Source organism: Lissotriton vulgaris, chromosome 9 (genome assembly GCF_964263255.1).
Source record: "Lissotriton vulgaris chromosome 9, aLisVul1.2, whole genome shotgun sequence".
Lineage (NCBI taxonomy): Eukaryota > Metazoa > Chordata > Amphibia > Caudata > Salamandridae > Lissotriton > Lissotriton vulgaris.
The window spans coordinates 1,182,959,841-1,182,982,880 of NC_141697.1; the positions used below are offsets into that span (position 1 = coordinate 1,182,959,841).

At 46.0% G+C, this 23,040-nt stretch overlaps 1 protein-coding gene across 1 annotated transcript in view; it reads left to right on the plus strand.

Annotated features, from left to right (window-relative positions):
* THUMPD3 (THUMP domain 3 tRNA guanosine methyltransferase) overlaps positions 1-17,556 on the plus strand; it is a 115,505-nt gene extending 97,949 nt beyond the window's left edge. Inside the window, exon 10 of the mRNA XM_086939227.1 lies at positions 16,831-17,556. Within this exon, the coding sequence (XP_086795353.1) occupies positions 16,831-17,022 (192 nt within the window). The 3' untranslated portion in view covers positions 17,023-17,556. The remainder of the gene's footprint in view (positions 1-16,830) is intronic.
* Positions 17,557-23,040: the final 5,484 nt, after the last annotated feature.

The following is a 23,040-nucleotide window of genomic DNA, read 5'->3' on the forward strand; positions in this document are numbered from 1 at the left end:
ACTGGGCTGAATAGCGCCTCGAAGGCGGATTCCGCTGTGAGGATATTAATCAGTTTGCCGTGTGCTAGTTCTCTTTCATTTGCTAATGCGATTTGCACTGCGTTCACAGTTCTTCCTGTGTGACTGAATGTTTTTTCTGCTTGTGTGTACAAGTGAGATTTAATTGAAATAGGTACCTTTTCTCCCTCATTAGAGGTTAGGTATGTGAATCCGCATCTTCCTGGGATGACTCGGATTACAAGATCGATCGTGTTGTCACGTGTATCTAATTTTGTTTTTGCTAACATGTCTGTTTGCAGTGATCTCAAAATTTCTGTGTGTTTTTGAGTCCAATTGATTTGTTTTAAATCAGGTTTTATTAGTTCGTAGAGAGGTTTAACCCTCTCTGCGTAATTTAGAATGTAGGTTCTTCCGAAATTCAGAAAACCTAGTATGGATTGTAAATTCTTCAGCGTTTTTGGAGCTTGGAGTACAGCGCACTTCTCTAAGAAGTTGTCCGCTAGGCTTTTCCCTTCACTTGATAATTCGTACCCTAAAAATAGTACTGTCAGATGGGCAATTCGGGACTTTTTAAAGTTGAATTTGTAACCCTCTGCTGCGAACCCAAGTATAATGGTGTTCACTCTTTTCAAGTGAGTATCCAAGTCGTCGTCTGTGAGATAAATATAATCTACGTAAGACAATGCTTCATCATCATAGATTTGTAGTAACTCTGTTACCCTAGCTGAGAATAGTCCTGGGCTGTTCTTGAACCCCTGTGGGAGTCGACAGAATTTTTTCTGTGACCCAAATGCGGAGAAAGCGGTCAAATATCTGCTTTCTGGTGCAATGTTTTGACAAAAGAAACCATTAGAAATGTCTAATGTCGTTTTATATTTTTTCCTAACTATGTTATTCATTAGGGCTGCACTATGCGAGTTTTGTACTGCAAAAGTTTTGCAACATGTATTAAGGTGTCTGTAGTCCAAAACTAGACGATATGAATTGTCTGGCTTGGAGACAGGAAACAAAGGATTGTTCATTTGAGAGGTGCATGTTTCAATCACCCCCTGGTACTCAAGTTGATCTAAGATCTCCCTGACTTGTTTTTTAGCTTCTTGCTTTATGGGATACTGCCGTTGGGCAGTTGGTTCACTTTTTAGTTGGATTTTGTGAGGCGGTGAATCCTCATCCCATCCTACATGATTTTTATATAATGCAGGTGCCTGGGCTACTGCCCATTTCCTTGCATATGTATATTTTTTGTGAATCGGTATGTGATTCGAGAAGGCAGGCATAATCACTTCTTCGCCACGAGGGCACTCCCTGACAAACTCCGGGGGCCAATCTTTTTCAGCTAACAGAATATCATAGCCTTTTGAGAGCTTATCCCAAAATAGACCCTTAATTTTCCTAGTCTTATCACCCTCCATACGCAATGTTATTTCGTATATTTTATGGGGCTCGCTAAGTCTGGCGTCGGCAGTTTCAACCTGAATGTATTCATTCGTGTCCACTGTCTCCAGATGACTCATCAAGATCTTGCGCGCTATACTGATTTCTGCTGCACTGTCCAACATTGTCAATGCCCACTCCCCGTTTTTCAACTGTGTCCTCAGTATTCTCGGCATGGTTGATTACTCTAATACTGGCTACCTTCTTTTTCTGAAATTGAGATTTTTTACTCTGAGCAGGTTCCTTGTCTTTGGACTTGGTGTGCTCTCCTGGGTCTGACCGTCCTCTTCTTTCCGAATTCTGTGGAGAAGATCGAGAGGGACGTGTATCAATACTTTGATATCTATCAGGTTTTTTTATATTATCCCTATTTCTAAGGTTATATCTTTTCTCAGAGGGCTCCCTCTGGGGAGACTGGCGCTCTCGAGTCGGAGTTCTTTCCCTCCGTCGAGGAGACCTTCCTCTGGACTGGAAAACTTTTTCCTTGGGAGTGGATTGTTTATTTCCATCCCAGCTCTTTTTAGGAGTGTTTAAATTATTTTTAATAAATAATTTTTCAGGATTTTCGAGCAGTTGGGGCTTAACTGGTTTCCCACCCAAGCTGTCTCTACCTAATTCTTCATAGCACTTTTCTATGATTTTTGCAAGCTCAACAGGATCTTTTATATCTGTTTCCCTCAACTTCTGGCGGATCGCCACAGATGCTGCTTCTCCCTTTATGTTGGCTAATAATATAGCCGTGACCTGCTTGAAATCTTTCAGTAATTTCATACCTAGATTTAAAGCGGGCTCTGGACCGAATTCATTTTGAATCTGTTTTAGCACTTCTGGTATTACCGCCATAGACGGAACACCGTGTGTTTTTGTGTAAATGGAAGCAAAGACTGTACCCCAAGTGTCACAGTCCTCCACGTGTGGTGCGATTCCCATAGGAAGGCAGATGGTCAAGATTCTGTGTTTCTCAATGGGGGTAGTATCAGGAAATACTGCCTCTATTTGAGTGATTTTCTGGGCTAACCAGAAAGGAATTTGTTCCCGTTTTGCGGGTGTTTTACGAAGACATGACTGTATGTTCTGTGGTGTAATTTTATTTGTGTTCCCCTGATGAGGGGTCAGCTGTGGTGTATTAACAGCTGGCTGGACTGTTGCAGTCCGCATTACATATTGGACTAATTGCCTATGTATTTTTATTAATGTGTTTAGCTGTGCTAACAGCTCTTCCTTAGACATTTTTGCAATGTCAGGATGTGGTGTGTAGCTGGCTAGAACCGGCCACGTGGCTCCTGGTCTACCTAGTGGACCGAGCCTGGTTATGTGATCATTGTGTTTTAGGGCGCCATTAAACCAGAGCAGGTGCTCTTGAAATTTAAGTGGAATTTCAATCTCCTCGAAAGGAGCGTACTCTTCCGGAGGTTCCTCTATTTTATAATAGTGAAACTCTTGTGTTATAGCGTTTACCGCTGGAAAGTTTATCCATGAATAGAATACCTCTGTCTGCCGATACTCGTGAGCCTCTATCACAAAAATTACTGTACCACCTTGAGGTGTCAGTCCGTGTTCTATAAGTTTTAAAGTTATAGATCTTCTTAACTGGACCGGGATGATAATAGCATCCGGGTCTGTGTCTAGGAGACTCGTGTCTTCCTCTATTAGTTGGGCTGCCAGTCTAACTGCTTCCCTTTCTTCTTCACTGTCTGTCATTTTAAAAATGCAGGCTTTGCAGAGTAGGTCTCCAAGGAGACAAAGATTAGGTGCACAATATTTTGGAACACTGTATCCTTCAACGTTGAATAAACCAGAGCTTTACATAGGAATCTCTTCCTACTAAGGTCGGGCGGATTTTAACCTTTCACCCACTCCAGACGTCTATTGGAGTATTTACGGGAGAAAGGGGTGTAAATATGCACGACTGAGTTACTCTATAAGTCTTGCGTTAGTTTATCGCCTTACCAAACGTTTGGGCGCCATGTAGTGTAGTTCCTAGTTTCCCACTAGGCCCTGCGCATTGGAATAACATAAACAGTAGTATCGACGTGGAACTGCGGATATTCCAGGCCTCCACTGACTATGCTAAACTTAATTGGGTTGTGTTACCAACTAGCTCAGAGGTCACTGGAAACTTTCTTCTCTGCATAGGAAGTGATCAGCTTCCTTGGCACAGACAAGAAGGGATTCAGTTTTCCAACAACCGTGCAACATGACAACTTTGCTCCTCAGATCAAGAGTCGATCTCTAGGGTCGTGTGAAACAATAGACACAGATTTCACTCAGTCAGTCTAGTGCAGTTTACTTTCACAGTATGTAGAGAATAGAGAGACGGGCGTTTGTCAATAAAGGGTTAACATTTATTGAACAGTCTTTCTTCTCGTACAAGAGAAATGTATTGCCACAATTGCAATAACTGTTATTATAAAAAGTACGTACAGTAAGATAAGTATTGCGAAATAGAACTGTAAAAGCATTGATATGGTTTCTTAGCCATACAATGGTTTAAAAGTAATAAAACATATATACAGTCATATATACATTAGGCTAACATACTCAACTGGTGCTTCTAACTAAGCCTACCCCAGTGTGCCTGACCTAAGCCTAACACGTGAAAGGGGGAGTAAGTAAGTAGCTTTAAGTTAAGTTGGTTTTGCCAAGGTTTGTTTCAAGAATTCTCGTCTAAGGGTTTAGTCAACACCATACCTCTGAATAGAATGATGGAGGATTGGTATCTCCTTCAGGGGTCTCTCTCGATATCCCAGTCACCCGCGAGGGTAAACCGGAAGCGCCGGGACTGGATTTCTCTGCACGAGAAAGGCAGCGGCTCTCTTCAGCGCGTCGAGGAAGGAGGGGTGACAGCGTCCGCGGGCAGCTGGAATCGGCTGGATGTCTTCGCAGAGGACTGCTGTTCAGCTCCTTAAGCGTACTGCACCATAGTTCGCGCTGTAGCGGCGATAATGGTAATCAGCAGCTTCACCACCACAGGATAGCAGGCTGCAGCGACAGAGTGCTAGATTTACCAACACAGGGTCATGCAGGCAGCTGGCATCAGCAACAGGCAACGAACTCGCATTGCTTAAGGCAACGTTGGTAATATTTATACCTGACAGGTGCCGGGTTTGACGCAAGTTTGCTGGACATAAGACGTCAATTAAAGATGTCACTAGGAAGTGACAGTTATCAGTTGCTCATTAGAGTTCCATTACTAATCAAAACATAGCAAGCGGGGATTTCCAGGTTTGCTAAGTTTTTATCTTGTTGAAGAACTCGGAGTGTTATCTAGGAATATCAGATAGTGACTGCTGCACTGTCATTGCACTAATTGGTCGCAAAGGAAGTAGCAGAGAGTCATGCTGGAATGTGGCTCTGTTCGTGTGAGGCCAGAGATGACTTTTCAGAAAATCGTACTTGAACGGTTATGCCAATATAGGGAATAAATGGATTTATAGCCGAATAGGGGCATAAGGTCACAGTATCGATCAGGAACCTAGATAAGCACGCAACAGGTTTTGATCAAATCCTCAACGTACAAGTCCATCGCAGCCTTACCCTCCGACTCCGGCAGGCCTAGGATGCGGACGTTGTTTCTTCTTGAGCGCCCTTCCTGGTCATCGAGTTTTTCTTGCAGTTGTCTAGTGAGTCTCTCCATGCGGTCCATTGCCACCTGCAGATCCGAGGTGTCCTCGACAAGAGACTTCGTGACTACTTCCACTTGCGAGACTCTCTCCGCCATTTTGTGAAAGTCCGCTCGAAGTAGCGTGACTTCGGAGGAGATGGAACCCACCGTTGTCCGGACTTCGTTGAAGGTCTTCATCACGTCTTCAAGGGTTACTTTCGGAGCGTTTCCTGTGTCTGGAGGAGTACCAGTGGAGTGACGGCCGCCACCCTGGGAATGTCCATTATGGCCGTATGCGAATTTGTCGAGCTTCGCCTGCGTCGTTGTGCTTCGCGTACCCTTCCCGGCCATGATGGCGCGCTGCTGGCGGAGGTATGTGTGCTCTGCGTCCGGGCACACTGTCGTCCCCCGGGTCTTGTAAAGCTTGTGGGTGTCCGGCTGATAAGGTTGTGTCCCGTTAAATTTAAGGGGTCCCTGAGGGCCACCCAAGGGCAGAGGCGGTAGGCAGGCCGCCGCACTTCGGATGGTGTCTGCGAGGCCTACAGCGGGCCTGTGTGCGGAAGGTTCACTCAGTGCGGCGCCACCAAGCGCGACGACAGTTATGGCTCTAAGGGGGATCTCCTTCTTCTACAGTGCCTTCAACCCCTATCGCTTGTCTCACCAGTGTGAATCGTGCAGGAGCGTCCGCACCTGGAAGGTCCTCACGCCGGGCCGGTCGCGCCGCTAACAGCCCCACCTCACTCCGCTTCTGCCGCAGGCCTCCGGTGTCCCCACGTGTCCGCCCGTGGAGCCAGGGTGTGTCCCAGACCGGTGGCAGTGCAGGGAGGCGGTCGGGCCTCAGTGTAGTTCCCCTCACCGCAGCGCACAATCTGCGTTACCGGCGTCTGAAGTCACATAGAATGGCGCAATTCCCCGGTTCCGGGTGGCCCCCGCTGCGTTATCCAACTTTGCCCTGGGGTGTCCGTCACTATCTCCAGACCCCACTGTGCATTCAGGGGTCGGCGCCGGCGTGGCAGTGTGGCCGCGTGATCCCAATGTCGATGCGGAGCAGGTGCCGGCTGATGTCAGGGCGCCCGGGCCGGGGAGGGTGAACTTCCGCCCGGGTCCGCCGTTCACTCGAGGTCGGTGTTGACAGGCCAGCGCAGGCCCCGCTACGTCGTTCCTGATAAGAGCCGTTTCCGGCGGCCGTTCTGCACCGGGGTTGCAGCAATCAACGCCGCTTGGGTTCTTGTGCCGATGCAGCCCCTTCGGGCGGACGATGAAGCGGATAAGTGGTCGGATAGTCAGTGCGGCCGGTCTGCCTGACGGAGCTCCCGCTTCAAGCTGCCGCCATGCTCGGCAGTCGGCCACGCCCCCCCTTATATATAAATTTTAAGACAATTGAGGCTTTATGAATATCGCTCTACAGAACATCGGTCATACCCATTGGGAGGTCAGCTTTAATTATAACAAGCCCTGAAGAAGTCCCCTGCGTGGGTCGAAACGCGTCGGCTGTGTGGTACTCCAATTGTGCTGAATAAAGATTGAAAATCCATAAAATGAAAATCATCGTTTGCGACTTATTGTAATATCAATTTGGACATTATTGTTTGTGGTGCACCTTAGCTGTTGTTGAAACCAAGAGCAGTCTTGGAAACGCCTATGTGCAAAACTGCTGACATTGCATGTTCTCGACGAAGGCGAACAGATCCAACCCAGGCTCTCCCCATTCTTAGAAGAGACCTTATGACACCTGCGGATGGAGACACTATTCATGATCCACTAGGCATCGATAGCTGAGTTTGTATGCCCTGGTGTTCAGGGAGCCCAGCAGGTGTTGAACCACCAGAGATATTCCCTGATGTTCTTGCCATATCCAGAGGCACAGTGCCTCTTGAGAAAGGGTCCTCCACCCCACCTTGTTTCATGCAATACCACATGGTGGAGATGTTGTCCATGAAGGCCTGTACCAGCCTTCCCCTGATTGAAGGAAGTGAGGTCGGCAGGCAGGACAAGGATGTGAAAATAAGTTTTGTATAAGTTCAGCGATCCAATCCAGCAGCAGTGGCCGATGAACTTTGAAAGTAGTGGGGCATGAACCCATGTCCCAGTTTGCACCATGCAAGCACGCCCATATCTGGTGTTTTGGGGAACTGGATGGAGAGAGAAGTAATCCTCCTCCTGGAGGTTTTTAGTAACAGAGAAAATGTTGCGTTTGTCAGCACAGTTTCCCCTCTAGCTCTTACCTTTTTAACAGCCCGTGCATGTGCCGGGCCATCAATATATTTAGAATGTAAATCGTGCGGCAAGTACCATCTAAACATTAGAGTCCCTTCAAAATAAAAAGTGTATTTTGTTAATATCCGTACATTTTTCACTGTAGTACACCAGATTATAATACTACATTGAGAGGGTTTTTGTTAAAATAATTTTTAAACAAGAAAAACATTCATGCCCTCACCTGCCCTTACGGCAGTGCCATTAGCGTTGCTGCAGTAGGAGCTCTAATGCAAAATTAACTCCAGAAATAGCAATAATTTAATTATTTGTCTGAATCCTTTTTCATGTAGGTGAAGAGGCAGCAGACATTCCTGGACTTTAACTATGAACACGTGAAACCTGCACTTGTGAGATCAATTTTGCCAATGCAGTGTACACCGGCCCAATTAAAAAGCACTATTTCACATATAACAATAATTTGAACACATGGAAAGTAAAGTGGCAGAACGCAGGGCACAGAAGGATACAGGGCATTGCCTTGTGGTTAACGTAGCTGATACCAACAATATGGCAAAACTTTAGCGGCAATTGCAGCATTTGTTTTGTTCTATACCTGACATACTCCGGTCTTGGTGCTGCAGGCTTCCAGCTGTAGATGGGTCAGGTCAGTCCACATTTAAATCACACTCTGTGATGTTCACTTCACAGCTAACAAGTCGTTCAAGCGATGCAGTATCTAAATGTGACCTGCAAAAGGATTCACTGTCGTACTCAGTTGCACGTGTGTTTTCGGTTTCTGCAAAGATGTCACACGGCCTGTCTATTGTAGTCCACCCCACCAAGGCAGAGCTTGACAGAAGCCCACCAACCCAGCGAGGAGATTTCTAGGATAAGTGATGTGAAGCCTCATGCAGGACTTCTTTCTAAAACGCCTGAGGCAGTACAATCAGCTGTGCCTCTGCCATGCTCAACTACAGCACCCACTAAAGCAAAGGTGAAGAGCTGCAACAATGGTAAGCCTAACATCATTACATCATTTCTGTAAGATGCTAAGGCCTCTGGACACACCTGATTGCCTTACCTTCCCTACATGTGAGTGTAAGGCAGCCTTGCATTCTTTATTAGATAGTTTATTTGTACTCTCGGCCCGAGTTGCTCCTAAGAATTATAACTGAGGTTACAAAGCAGGTGAAGGTGGGAGGACCCCCAGAGTCCTAATTCGGAAGCCTCTACTGCCATCCAGTCTCCTTGGTCCAGGGCAGACAGAACTTGCGTGAGCATTTTGAATTCCTCCTTTTTCAGGAAGAGATTGAGAAGACGCAGGTCTAGAATAGGACAAAGACCACCGTGTTTCTTGGGCACCAGAAAATAACAGGTATAGCAACCACAGCCTACTTCTGATGCTGGCACCTTCACTATAGCTCCCTTGGCCAAGAGAGCTAACACCTCCTGATGGAGCAAGGACAGATGGTCCTCCAGCAAATTGTTATAAGTAAGTAGTTTGGGTGGGGGCAGGGGTTGGTAACATAGGACGAGTTACAAAACCCAACGGGCTGTTACTGACCTCCAGTGATGCAGGTGACAGCGTAGCCGGCCTCCCACTGAATGCCCATGATGTTCGTAGGGCCTACGAAAGGGGTTTGGAAGTTACGGCTGCTGGGAGGTGGTGGACTGGCTTGGCCTCTGGCTGCCTTTCCCATGTGATGTTTAGAACATTGTCCTCTGCCACGAAAAGATTGTGCAATTTGCTGGCCAGTGTGGCTGGTTGTGTAAAGAAGTGGCTGGAAGCCCATTCCGTGACCCCGTATGAGGCGGAATGCGGACTGGGGTTTGAGAGGAGCCATGAAAAGGCCCAAGGTCTTGGCAGGTAGGTCTATTGTCCTTAAAATGCTCAAGTTCTGAGTCTGCCTTCTCTCCAAACCGAGAGCCATCAAAGGGCATGTCCAGGAGTGTAGCTTGCACAGCCCCTTGGACATCCCCTGAGAAGCCAGTGGTTCTCATCCAGGAAAGGCAATCAAGGGCCACTGACAATTTAATCGATCTGCCGAGCTAGTTGGCTGTGTCCAGCCCACATAGTATTGTAAACTTGGCTGCATCACTCCCAACAGCAATTGCTTGAGAGAATAGGCCTTGGGCCTCTTTAGAACCTATAGGCAGCACTTGCACAACCGAGTCCCAAATGGTATGGGAGTATTGGCCCAATAGTAGTTGTTGTCCTGCAAATCTAGGTCATCAGGTCTTCCCATATCTCGAAGACTGGTCAAGGGAGTGTCTATAGCAGACACCAGCAATTCAACACAGGAAAGCACACATCTGTGTATGAAACTGGGCTTTTCATTCAACTGGACCATATCTCATCTACTGCCCAGAGCGTTTAACCAATTCATGGGTTACACGCTCAGTGCCATGGTAGTTGGAGGTTATACTTTAGAAGAGGGAGTTCTGCACCAATCCTATCTCACTTGGGTTCAGAAACTAGACCAGACTTCTGTCCTTCTCTTAAGTTTAGGGTGCCCCCCTTAATAAGGAATTGGATGCCTAATGGCTCAGAGTATCTGGATATTTCAACAACTGCATCCAAGTAACCGACAAAATCAAGAACGCCTTTACACGGAGGCTAGATGGAGTCAACCTATCACACGGTTTAGTATTGCAACCTCTACTGACTCATTTTACTAGGAGAATTGGCACGTCCCTGGAATGATGAGGCGCCGACCTTCAAGAATTAGAAGCAAGAGGCCACTGGTCCACCCAGAAGAAGAACATTCACATAAATATCCTAGAGGTCACAGTGGTCCAAATGGGTCTGCTGTCTTTTCTTCCAAGGCTAGAGAATTCACCAATGGTGTTAAGGACATCACAACTGCCATGTTTTACATCAACTAGTATGACAGTACAACTCTTTTTGGATTATGCAGTAGAACACATATTTGCACTGAGGCCAGAACACCTTCCCAGGAGTTGTCAACAAATGGACAGATGCCCTCAGCAGGGCAGTGTGTGTCTCCTAAGAATGGGAGCTACATCAGAATATGGCAACTATGATCTAGCAACTGGGTCACCCATAATTAGATCAATATGCGACACAGTCGAACAAGAAATGCCAGTTGTTAACCAGCACACATTGGGATCACAGGCCAATATATTTTTGATCTCATGGTTTAAGAACTTTTATTACGCCCTTACACCACTTCCCTTCATCATGAGAGTTCTCAGTAAAGACGAGAGAGAGATAGAGAAAGCGAGCAAGCCCTGGTGGTTGATCCTCGTGTTTGCATGATCCTCCAGTATTGTCTCACGTGTCTTTAGCACTGCTCTGAAGCTCCATCCATACCGCTGGGACATGCCACAATGTACTGTCCAGGGGAACAGTCTAATGCACCTCGACAACCCATCTTCCAAGAGCTTATATGCGTGGCTCCAGAACACCTAGATTCTGAGGATAGATGTTTATTGATTGGCAACATATTATGTCTACCACTAGAAAAAAAGGTTTCCACCCAAATATCTGTTCAGCCGCATCAACTATACTCTTATTTCCTATGGCTGGCATAGTCAGGCCTTAGGTTTGCCTCCATTAGGATCCACTTGCCAGCTATCCCCAGATTTTGACCACTTATGAATCTTCGTCTCTGCTGTCAACAAGGATCACAAAGTTGTTTCTTAGAGGGGTGTTCAGGCCCACCGAAGGGAGTTTAATACTATTCTACGTCAACTAATGAACTAGCATTCGAACCCATTCACAAAGATTAAACACATATCTGTCATGGAATACTGCTCTGTTTTTGGCCTTGCCGTCTGCTAGACGAGTCGGTGATTTTCATGTTTTCACTCTGAAATCTCTGTTTTTGTGCTTATGCAAAGACAGTGTGCGCCTGTGCACCAATCCAAAATGTAAGTGCTTCCTGTCTTTCATGTAAATGACCTGCTTATTCGGAAAGCATTCTTTTAAAATTGGACCACAAGGGTGGAACAAGTGCTGCTTTTCTTAGACATCATAAATGCTTACAATTCTGCACTGTCCGCACCAAGTCTTTGTCAGTCGAACCATGTCTTCATGACTTTCGGCTACCCACAAAAAAGCCGCCTGCTTTTAAAACAAGGAATAGCAATATTTAGTGTTGCTGCTGGAGTAGTTTGTCACTCAAAGGTTGGTCATCAGTTAACGTCTAGTGTGGCAGCTTATTCTAGTGCATTGGCGGGCCAGGGTTCCTCTGTTGGACATCAACAGGGCTGAAACGTGGAAGAGTCACCACATATTTACAAAACAATTACTACTTGGATGCAGATTGTTACAGCGCATCAGTCACATGTCTTTGCTTCACCCCCATTATAGTGATCCTCTTCTTGAATATATGTAAAATCGATTTACTAATGTCACAGTATGATATGCATTTAATGTATATGGATTGTACACTAAATCTAGCTTGTTATTCTGGGTCAGTCATGGGAATCTGAAAAATACAAATCTGGCGAAAAAACAAGTTACTTTTCTACCTTCTGCTGCGTTGGTATCCGTGCTTAACTTGTTCCTGTGGTTTCTGATGTCCAGCACTGATACTTTGTTCTCAGGTCCTGGGCTATAGTTTTGTTTTCTCCCACGTGGGCCCTATACTTAATACAAATAAATGTACCTGTCCTTCAGAGTGCCTGGTATGTTTTCAGCTGGCTCACCCTGGTATAGGCAAGATGAATGTGCATATCATCACGTTAGTTATGTCGGAACGACTGCCTGTCACTAACACCATCATGTTCACTCAGTTTCACTGATTTTGTTTGGATAATTTCTTTTTTTTTGCAGTTTTATATAGCGCGGATTTGACCCGAATCGGGTATCAGAACGGCTTTACATGAGCACCAGTTACGTTACATGAGGACATACATTCATTTTTGTTTGGCACGGGGAGATTACGTGGTTTGCCCAGAATCACAGGCTGTTTTAGCGTCATTACCGAGACTCGAACCCAGTTTCCGAGGTCGAGCGCCCTAGCCGTTAGGCCATCTCCTCTCCCCAAGAGAGCCGCCTGGCTCCCCTGGCTGAGCTGGGGTGAAGCGTGCTGTGACAGAGGAGTCACGGGATAAACTGTACCAGGCGTGCAGAGCAAATTAAAAGTGTTTATCAGTGCACCTTTGCCTTGCTGCCTAGAAACAAAAGTGTCTGGCTGCAATTCTGGCCTTGGTGTTGTGCTTGTGACCCACCGCCAACTTCAGTCAGACCACCCGCCTATCATTGTGCTGCACTGTCTGTCATCACAACCCTAACTTCTGTGTCTGACAATATTATGGGGTCAGGGAGCAGGTGGGCAGCAGGCACCGGCTCCGGCTCGGCAAGATAACCCGAGTAGTGAACGCTCACCTGGCCTGCAGGGATTCATTAAGGCACCAACCAGCTCTTTGTTGATCTGCTGTGACCAACCATCACCCGCCGTGGAGCGGGAAAGCAAAGGAGAGACCGTTATGGGGGGCTAGGCCCTTGCTGATTATTGTCATGTGTGTACTTGGGATAGAGATACCTTGAGGCCTTCCATATTTTCAAACGTAAAAGCATGGGCTTGTAATTGTGGCAGACCATGATCGTTTTCTACAATTTGTGCATGCAATGGTGTGTGCGCGCTTTCATGTGTATCATTTTTTGTGCTCAAGTGCGTGTGCACACATGTTCACTGAGTAAAACAAAAGGATTGTGAGGCAAGTTCAAAAGGGAGCCTGTCCCTCCCAATCTCTACGCTTCCTATGTCACGAGGGTCCCGTTGCAGATATGGGATGCGGTGAACGACAAGCACGAACTTACTACCTTCCCGTCGCTGTTCACTCCGATAGTGGACAATCCGGACTTTGGCCCCGGCATGGAGCCTGGCGCATTCGCGCGCTGGCGCGCGGCTCGTTGCTCGGCATTGTTCCACATGTATGGCCCGGAAGGGGTCACCCCCTTTCACGACCTCCGGCGGGAATATGCGCTGCCCGAAACGGAACGCTTGCGATACATGCAGGTGCGCCATTGGGCGCTTCACCCACAGGTGCGGAGCTCGGCCGATCGGACTCTCACGTCATACGAACACTGGTTGGTATCACGATCCTCGGATGTCAAGCTCATCTCGGACCTGTATAAATTTCTGCAACCCCCCTCGACACACATCTATAACCCTGGTCGTGAACGCTGGGAACGAGAACTTGGTAGACAACTGGGACACACTGACTGGGAACGCATCTCATACCGAGCACGACACTCCGCTTACCACACAGGGCTCACCGAAACATTCACGAAACTTTCCACTTACTGGTACTACACCCCCGCCCGGCTACACGAAATGAATCGTAATATCCCTCAGAACTGTTGGAGAGATTGTGGTCAAGTCGGGACACTCACACATGTACTCTGGGAATGCCCCTTATTGAGCCCCTATTGGGAGGAGGTATTAGGGGAGGTTGACCGATGTTTTGAGATTGAACTCCCCCGATTCCCCGCTTATGTCCTGCTGGGTCTGCCTAACGACCTGATGTACCCGTTGAAATCTAGAAAGGGTAGGCAAATTGCGATTGCATTGGGTTCGGCAGTCCAGAATATTCTTATTCATTGGCGCACTACTACCCTTCCCACTGTAGTTGGCTGGTTACACAGGTTGTGGCATGTCTTAGGGATGGAGAAGATGTCCCTGGTGGCGGCCGGGGAGATTGACACCTTTGAGGAGTTATGGCTCCCCTTTCACGCTCTGCTGCGGTCTGAATTCAGAGAGATCACTTGCCCAAGGTACCTCAGACTGCTGCGTCTGACGTCCCCATCGACCCCGACCACCTGATCTGCCACTGACCGTAGAAGGGCTGGGGGCTCGGACACTCTTTTGCTTTAATGATATAGGGCACTTTCAGCACAGTACGGGGGGTGGAGGGTGGGGATTGGAATGGGGGGCGGGGGGGGAGTTGGGTGTGGGGAGTTGAGTTTTGACTATGTCTCATTCGATGGTGCACCTGTCATACCACCTGAAGTAGCGTTGCCCCTTTTTCATTGTAGCCACAGGCCGCACTTCTATCCCATATTGCTTGCACTATTCTTGTTGAGACTCCTGTCTTTGTTGATTTGTTTGGTACTGTATTTACCTTTTTCGAAACCGCAATAAAATACTTTAAACCTAAAAGGGAGCCTGTGCCCTTTCCTATAAATTTGCATTTTCACATTTACACCCGCAGTTCTTCTGACTAACGCCATATATAGATTTGTTTCTTCTGACCTGTGTTGTAGTTATATTTATATATATACACAAACATACACACCTGCTGAGATGACAAATACATCTTCATGATGAAATACCAAGCAAAGAAGACCAATATACTCTGTATTTTCATAAAGGGCACATCATAACAGACACAAAGTCATTTGATCCATTTACCAAAAGTGAAAAGATATTTAAATCAGAACCGTTTGGTTCCTCCAGATTTCAATCCCAAAACAACGAAAACATTTAAATGCAGGACAGTTTTTATTTAAACGAAGTAGTTGCACAGCTGAGGGGCTAAAACTTTGCAGGCAGTGTGGTTCAATATATTCATTTAATTTTAAAAAGCATATATGTTCCTTTTTTTTAAATATCAAATGTGCTTTGAAAACATTATCACATATTTTCCTTGCAATATAAAACACAGTTAATACAAAAATTACTTTTAGTTTAGATTGGTAACCATAAAATTATTGATCCCTGTGAACTGTTTTTCTGTTTTGCCCGAAAAAACCCTGTTTCCTACCCTGTGCAGCTGGTGGGCTGGATCGTGCCATACGCCAACTGGTCTAATTCCATAAACGGCAGGGGTTGGATGCTGAGGCTAGAACTTATCCCACTGCCACCTCTCTGAAACCCAAAACTCAAATAGAGCCCTAGAAGAAGGCAGTGGACTATGTTGCTAGTGCCTATTTGAGCTGGTGGTTGCAGGAGAAGCCCACGCCCACCATCACTCATTTTTTGGGACTGTCACTTATTTTTTCTCAACGAACTTCCACCCAGAGCCACAGAGAGAGAAACACAAATGGTAGAAAGGAGGAGACCTGAAGAAGATGGAAAAACAATGAGATCAAGGGAAAGTGTGGTTGAAAAAGAACCTGCCAGAGTGAGTTGGGGAGTGTCTAGGGGTGGATTGAAAAGTCATGAGGTAGAATCAAGACTACGCAGCCTTGGTATTTGGCAGCCCAACCTTCGATTGCTCTCGACACATTCTTCTGAGCTAAGGTTTGGGCCCCAGCACTTATTCAATTAAGCACTGGTTGGCATCCTTCATAGATCACATGCAATCCTCTATTCTCCCCAGTCAAAGGTGTTTGTATCCTTTCACACTAGTGCTATAGAAATTAGAGGTATGGAAGCCTTGATTTTAGTGGAAATTAATGCGCTCTCATCTCATTGGCTAAAGTTTGGGTCCTTTCTAATTGGGTAGTTGTGCTAGTGAAGTGTCATGGTTTTAGGGGCTTTAAAAATAATTACTTTGAACTGCTATGGAAATATTACAGAGGGATTCCCACTTAACAATGGGGAATAATCAGAACATAGAAATCTATGAAACATACCAACATCGAAGAACTGCAAATAAAGGTAAGTAACGTATTTGAACCTGAAGATACACCATTAAATAACATTATCTATTCGTAGTTTTTCCTTTTGATCTCAAAGTTTCTCAAATCCTTATCTATGGTAACAGCTTCCCTGAGAAAGTCAGGCATTCATAAACTCTTACAGAAGTTATTAAGTTTGAATCAATCTGATCAAGTGGCCCTTCGTTACTTACCTTCCTCAAACTGCACACAACCTTACATTCACCTTCGTACAGCTTTCCGGGTGACGTCTCGCTCATATGTATAGAAGTTATAAAACGTAACCAGTCTAGCGTGTCTAAATTCTTAAAGCACAATTGAATGCAGTTGATTCCAGAATGCACATGGACTTGTGTTTGCTGCCTTCCCTTCTTCACTCTTACACCTTGAAATTGAAGAGCAAATAGTTTGCAAAGGGAAAATCAAACCTTACCAGGTTTGGTTTGTGACCAGATGGCCAAAACATTAATGCAAGATTATAAAATTGTCTAACTTCAAAATAGAACTTCAGATCTCACAAATGTATTGTTGGGCGCCTTGCCGCTTCATCTACTAATGCTCACTATTATGCTAGGAGTTCAGCAGCTTCAGAATCACCTGTGCCCTGCAGTTGTGTGTAGGATTTCTTTCTTTGCTCGTTCTCTTATATGTACAATGCTTCTTCCTCACAAACTCCCTCTTGCTTCCAGTGCTGCATGGCTGATGCTTTCCAGAAATCTGGCAATGGAGTAATTAATTAATTTCCCTCAAACAATCCATGGTTGCAGACTCAATCCTTTTTTAATAGTTTTGTTATGTGTAATATTTGTACAGCACTAGATACCACTGGTGTGTCTCTGAAGCGCAGTCATGGGCAATGAGGTAAGAAGCTAATCTGCCTGTTGTGCATGATTGTTGTAAGCGGATTGTGTGTCCTATATGGTAAGCCCTAGTGGTAAGAGGAAGAGTACATGAAGTGTGATGTGCCTTTGTTCTTTCAATTTCTTTCATGTAACTGCCCTCCTGGTTGTTTTCGCAGGCCTTGTCCCAGACTGGACACTTATGGCGCAAGTCTCATACCGTCTGGGTGAACGTTGGTGGTCTTCACGCGGGCGTTTTTCTTCTGAGGCGCACTAGCAACAGTCCCAATGGTGGCAGCTCAGGAAAGCAGGAGAAGAGGGCTCCAGTGGTCCCTGCTCAAGATGGTGAAGGCGACAAAGCCGATGAGTAGGCGCCCTGTGTGTTAAAATCAGATGCTGCTGTATTCAGCGCAAAGGCACACGCTTTTTTCCCGGACATCCTCTGAACTCATTTGTAGAAAAGCAACATGTACAGAACAGAGGAAGTTTAAAAAGTTGTTAAATGGCAAAAACACTGTTAAGCAAGATGTTACACTTTTCATTTATTCCTTAACAAATAATATTTATTTTTGGTTTTATTTTGTTTCAGATTGAAAAACAAAACATTTGTTTTAGGAACTAAACACTTAACAAAAAAATAAAAAGTTATATTCTAGGAAAACACCTCATGGTGATCTAAAGATTTTGCATTTGAAAAACGTTTTTTATGATTAACGCAATTTTTTACATTATATTTAAAAACAACTGCAAACGGGGTGGTTACTCATCTTCGTGTGTAGACTGTCTGGTATTTGCAGAAAATAACGCTCTGCCCTTGCTCAGGTAGGCATTCAGTACAGTACTGTATGTCAGACAGTTCTACTTTTTGTGCCGGAATTGAAATTAAAAGTTTATTGTGCAACGTGTCTTTTGTATATTTTTGTAGACCGGTCTGAAAATAGCAACCACTCGATGTTTGCAGTTCAAACCTTTCTCTGGACTTCTTTTGTTGGCTTCTGGTGTAATAGCGAATTGTGTAAAACCTCCCTTTGACACGCTCTGCTCCAGTCCAGTTTAGACCTCTTTACAGTTTTCGTATCTTTAAAGTGCTGGAAAATCACATTCCCCAAAGCAGGCCAGGTCACAATAATACTTTCTACTCTATGCTTAGTGTAAAACATAATTTGTCTGCATCTAGGTTTCCTCGAGAAGCAAAAGGAGGAACGAGAGGAGAAACGATGGAAGTGCCTGTACTGTCATGCCTTGACTATACAAACTATGGGGGGGGGGTCCTCAATCACTGTATTACAGGGATTACAAAGAATCCCAAAATCCTCGGCACGTCAACAGCTACACACTTATCTACGCAGCCACATCTAACCAGCCTTAGAAGCAATTCATTGGTTTCCCACGCTAGATGTTGAACTTCGAGACCCTCTGCATCGCCCATAAGGCCATCAATGGCAAAGACCCAGCTTTCATCCAAGTAAAGCTAAACCATATTAACCAGAGAGACTGCTCTCGAAGTCAGCACCTTAGCTCATTATCTCTGCTCAGAAGAAGCTAAGCTCTAGAGTTCACTTATGGACAAGATGAGAACTCCGGGGGTTCTTATCTTCTGGAATGCTGTGAATAGTTATCGCTTCCCAAGGTGATGCCCAAATGACTAGAGTTAATCAGTTCAAATGACCAGGAGAGAAAATAATAGTGCCTATTTGGTCCCTGCCTGCAATCTGAATAAAATGTATTACGACTACGATATGCCTGAATGTTGCAGCCATCTTGAGCAGGTGTCCTCTCCGCTGAGGCGGTCGTACAAGGATTCAACCACCGGCCACACGATCCCTCCAAGTGCTAAACCCTCTGAAGATCATCCTGGTTTTAGCTATCTATACAGAAAAATGTTTCTTTGCTCTGAAATGCTGACAGTGTTTTTTATAATTGTCTAAAACTGACTTAGCATTTACATTGAAATAGTCCTTTTTCTAAGAACATGCCAACAGCGTGAATTTTTATTTTCTGTATTGCACCTACCGTGTCCTTGTCAACTTCCTCCACCGGGTATCACCAGGCCATGTTTTCCTCAGGTTGCACCCTTCCTCCTGCCCACATGTTGTTTCACACTCTGTCCTCCGGGCCAATACAATGGAGTTTACTCTTTATGTGTCGACTGATCACTCTTTAGATTTCTTTGATTTCTTTGGAACGCACAATCACCGTTCCTGGATGGAGCCCATATAACCTTGCATGTATTAACACTGGACCTTCCTTGGCACGGTCTGTTTTTGATGGGTTGTGCCATTATCTCTCTCGGTGGACCTACAAACCCATGGATCTGTAATATTTTATCATTCTAAGCGTGCTTCTCTGGCACTCCTGGACTAGCTCTTAAAACGTACACCATATCTGGTTGTAAAATATGCATTCCTATAGGTGTCCCCTCACTACTAATCCTAAAGTGAGGCAGGTTCTATAATCCCCATAACATTGGGTCAGTATTGGCCACACTTGGGTGAACACCTCAGTTAAATACGATGACTGGTTGTATTATGTCCATTTCATGGGTTTCTCCATATGTCAGGGTGTTCACTCTTGATAACTCTTGAAATATGTTCTGTAGACAAGGATATAATTCCCAATAAAATAGATTTCTGCCATACCTGCGTGGACGCCTCAAACCATATAGTAAACATGGTCATTGAGGTTGCTCCTTTTTCTCCCCTTAGGGAAACATTCGGAGCATATTCCATGGCTAGTTCTATAAAGCCCATTCCTATAGGGGGCTCCTGTACCACTCCTTGGTAGCCTGCTGAGCATAAACAATAGTTGATGCAAGATTGAACCTCCCAAGATAGCACCCTTCATCTCTGCACACATCCTTAGGCACCACATTGATAGTGCTCAATTGGTATGATGCCGTTTGCTCCAACTATGGGACGTACCTGCATGCGTGGCCCCCACTCTCCCCACACCTTTTCCTACATCAATGCGTGAGCGCATCTACACTCTAGCGACTATACAGTTTGAGCAGTCTGGCAAATACGCAACACGTAAACAATCGCCACTTAACCATCATGCATGTACATACATGACTACCCATCCGTACACTAACATTCAGTGTTTAAACATCCTGGCTCTCAGCCTTTTTCATGTGAAATTGAAGCTTAGGAGCAGTAACAAAACACAATAAGAGTATAATCCTGACACACAATATTATACACAAACCAGAAAGGCACCTGAGAGGCACACGCTTTATCATTCAGGGAACTCCTAAGAAGTCGTGTCCTGCCCATCCGTTAATGCACTGTGGCCTCTCCATAGGGTTGTGAGCTGCACCTACAATACATGACGGTAGTAGCATGCTGATCTTCAATCCCTTTCCATCTTTTATGTACCCTCTCTTACTGTGATCAGCCTCCTCCCTTCAAGCTGGCTCTAATACAAATCTATCCATTTTCATGCTACCTTCTACAAAGAACTATACGCGATCTTCGCCTTACTTAAATTCTGTATAGCTTTGAAGTTTAGTTGGAAAAAGTGTACTGACCAAAATATTGCTATTACACAACTTACAAAAACAAATGAATGTTAATAAACATATTTTGCTAACTGTCCCCACTACCCTTCTGTAGGTTTATGATTCTGTTCTCAGTGAGGATGGGATGGTCATCTCTCATGAAGCTATCTGCTTCTGTCACTCTAAGCTGGTAGTTATTTTGCACCTGAGGTCAAGGCAAGTTTAACAGAGTTGTACGAACTTCTAAACTCTACTTGCCCGGTCATCACCTGCCCAGGCCACAAGCTAAATATGTTTTTTATGAATTGGATGTCAGCCTGGAATATCACGGCAAGTTACAACTGCTACTGAGTGTCTCTGTGTCTTTCCTGTCGAGGACATGAGCTCAGTGCTCTTATTTTGAAAAGGTAGACTATGGCGAAGGAAGCAAGTGGTAACAAAAATTACAGATCCATGAGGTTTTTTAAAAGTTGTAACCAGTCATATGGGGTCATTGTATCTATCGAGGAGCCTAACACAAAATGTAGAATGAGCTTACAGGCTGTTTCTTCTAATGTAAGTGAAGGTGGTGTAATTAAATGGATTTGCGTCTGCTCACAGTTTATTTCTTTGAGGATGTTGAACTTACATTTACAACCACTGGACCATTTGTCCTTTCGTAACTGTTCAAAGATTGAGCCCGAGCCTTGATTGCAGGGTAGGCATTGGTGCCCTGTGGGAGAAGCAGGCTCATGTCTTTATTTTTTAACCAGCATAGTAGTATTCATGGAACTCATACATTTTTAGGTCTCGCCTGTCGATGCGCATGCGCATCGAGCAAGGCGAGAGTATTGGCACTTATCCGCTCTTTATCCACACTGCAAGGAATCGTGGCGATTCCTTGCAGTGCACGAGAAATTTAAGCTCAATGCGCATGCGCATTGAGCTTAAATGCGCGTGCACATGCCCCCAGCCGCCTACTCTCTCTCACAGCCTCCCCCAGCTCCGCCCCCTCACTACTTGATTGCACGGCCGCTAGGCCGTGCCTCCCCTACTCTCCTCCCCCCTCCTCCTCTCCTCTCCTCCCCTGCCTGCCTGCCGCTAGGCCGTGCCTCCCTCCTCCCCCCTCCTCCTCCTACTCTCCTCCCCTGCCTGCCTGCCGTGTCGCACCTCTCCCCTCTCCGCCCCCTCCCCTGCCCGCCGTGTTACGGTGAAAGGCTTGTTTCCGTTTGTCTCTCTCCTTTCAGGTATTCCCTTCCTGTATTCTTTTTCCTCGAGCTTTACAATATTTCTCCCAAGTGCCCCCACCTTCTACCTTTGTCCCTCAATTTAAACATTTTCCTTGCCTCTCTCCTCCGTTCCCGGTTCCCACGCTGCCTGTCCCTGCCTCCTGCCTGTCTTTGGGGTCTCCGTCTTCTTTGGTTGTCCCTCCCCTTCCCGCCGTGTCGCATTTCTCCTCCCCCCTCCACTGGTCCCCGCAGCCTCCTCGAGTGAAGCCCCTGCCTGCGCCAGCCCTGCCTGTGAGTACCGCGTGCCTGCAGCAGCTCTCCGAATTCGACTGCCTCCTGCAGGCGACCCCTCCCTTACATGTTACTGCTCCATGTCTCTGACCGCATCGTTTCTCTCCGCCTGTGACTGCTCCTGCCTGCGATTGTTCGTTGACTGTAACTGGTCTCCAGTTGTGTGTGTGCGCTCTGTAACTGCTGCACACATGAGCCTGCTCCTGCGATTGCTTCCTGTCCGACTGTTTCTTGTGTTTGTTTAACAGTTTATTCTGACCAATTGATTTACAGTTCACATTCGGGATTTCACACGGTTTGCGAAGTTAGCTGGAAACTAAGTATATGCTGGGGCTTTGTCAGGTACATGCAAACGAGAGCAAACTTACTCAAACACAACTCCAGACCTTCCTGAAGTAAAATCCTTGTCTGACTGGCGCAGAGTTAAAAGAGGCGAACGCGCTGTCGTCGTTTGCGTTCCAACTTAAATATATCGCGCCAAAAGATTAAAAGCAAAGAAGAGCTCACTCACGCGCACACACGCAAATAGTTGTAACTTTTACAGCGCGTGCCTCTTGAATTTACGTAGCAAATCTCGCGTCATTGTTGATAAAAAAAAACACGTGCTCAATTATACTATATCCAATCCTGGCTGCCCCGCTACAGTATTTGCACTGAATTATTGCTCGCCCATGTCAGGCTTCGTTTAGCGCTTGCAAACGGATGTAGATTTAATATAATGTTACCCGTCTTCAGCCATGGTTCTTTCCTTCGCGTTTTGCCTCGTTGACTCTGCGAGAACCCCTTTAACTTCCACGGCTCAGAACCGGAACGCAGCAGCCAGTCGGATACCAAAAGCAAACGAAGCCATAATCGTTGTCGCCCCACCGTCGCTCTCTTCCACAGGTTTCCCATCTCTTCGGACATCCGCTTCCAGGAACATACAGTTTCCTCTTTTGGTCACCATATAGCAGTGGGAGTCTAATGCTAAGCCTGCCGCTGCGTTTGGGTTTGAAGTCGAGCAGGCTGTGATGTCCTCGCTTCCAGGCACTGTATCTGACCCTCGGGCGCTCTCTGCTAATAGCCAGTCAAGCCCCAGCACTGTCTGCTCTTATTTTTTTCTCACTCACCCTCACTCACCCTCACCCCCTCCCTCACCCTCACTCACCCTCACTCACCCTCACTCACTCACCCTCAACCCCTCACCCTCACTCACCCTCACTCACTCACCCTCAACCCCTCACCCTCACTCACCCTCACTCACCCTCACTCACCCTCAATCCCTCACTCACCCTCAACCCCTCACCCTCACTCACCCTCAGTCCCTCACCCTCACTCACCCTCAATCCCTCACTCACCCTCAACCCCTCACCCTCACTCACCCTCAATCCCTCACCCACACTCACCCTCAATCC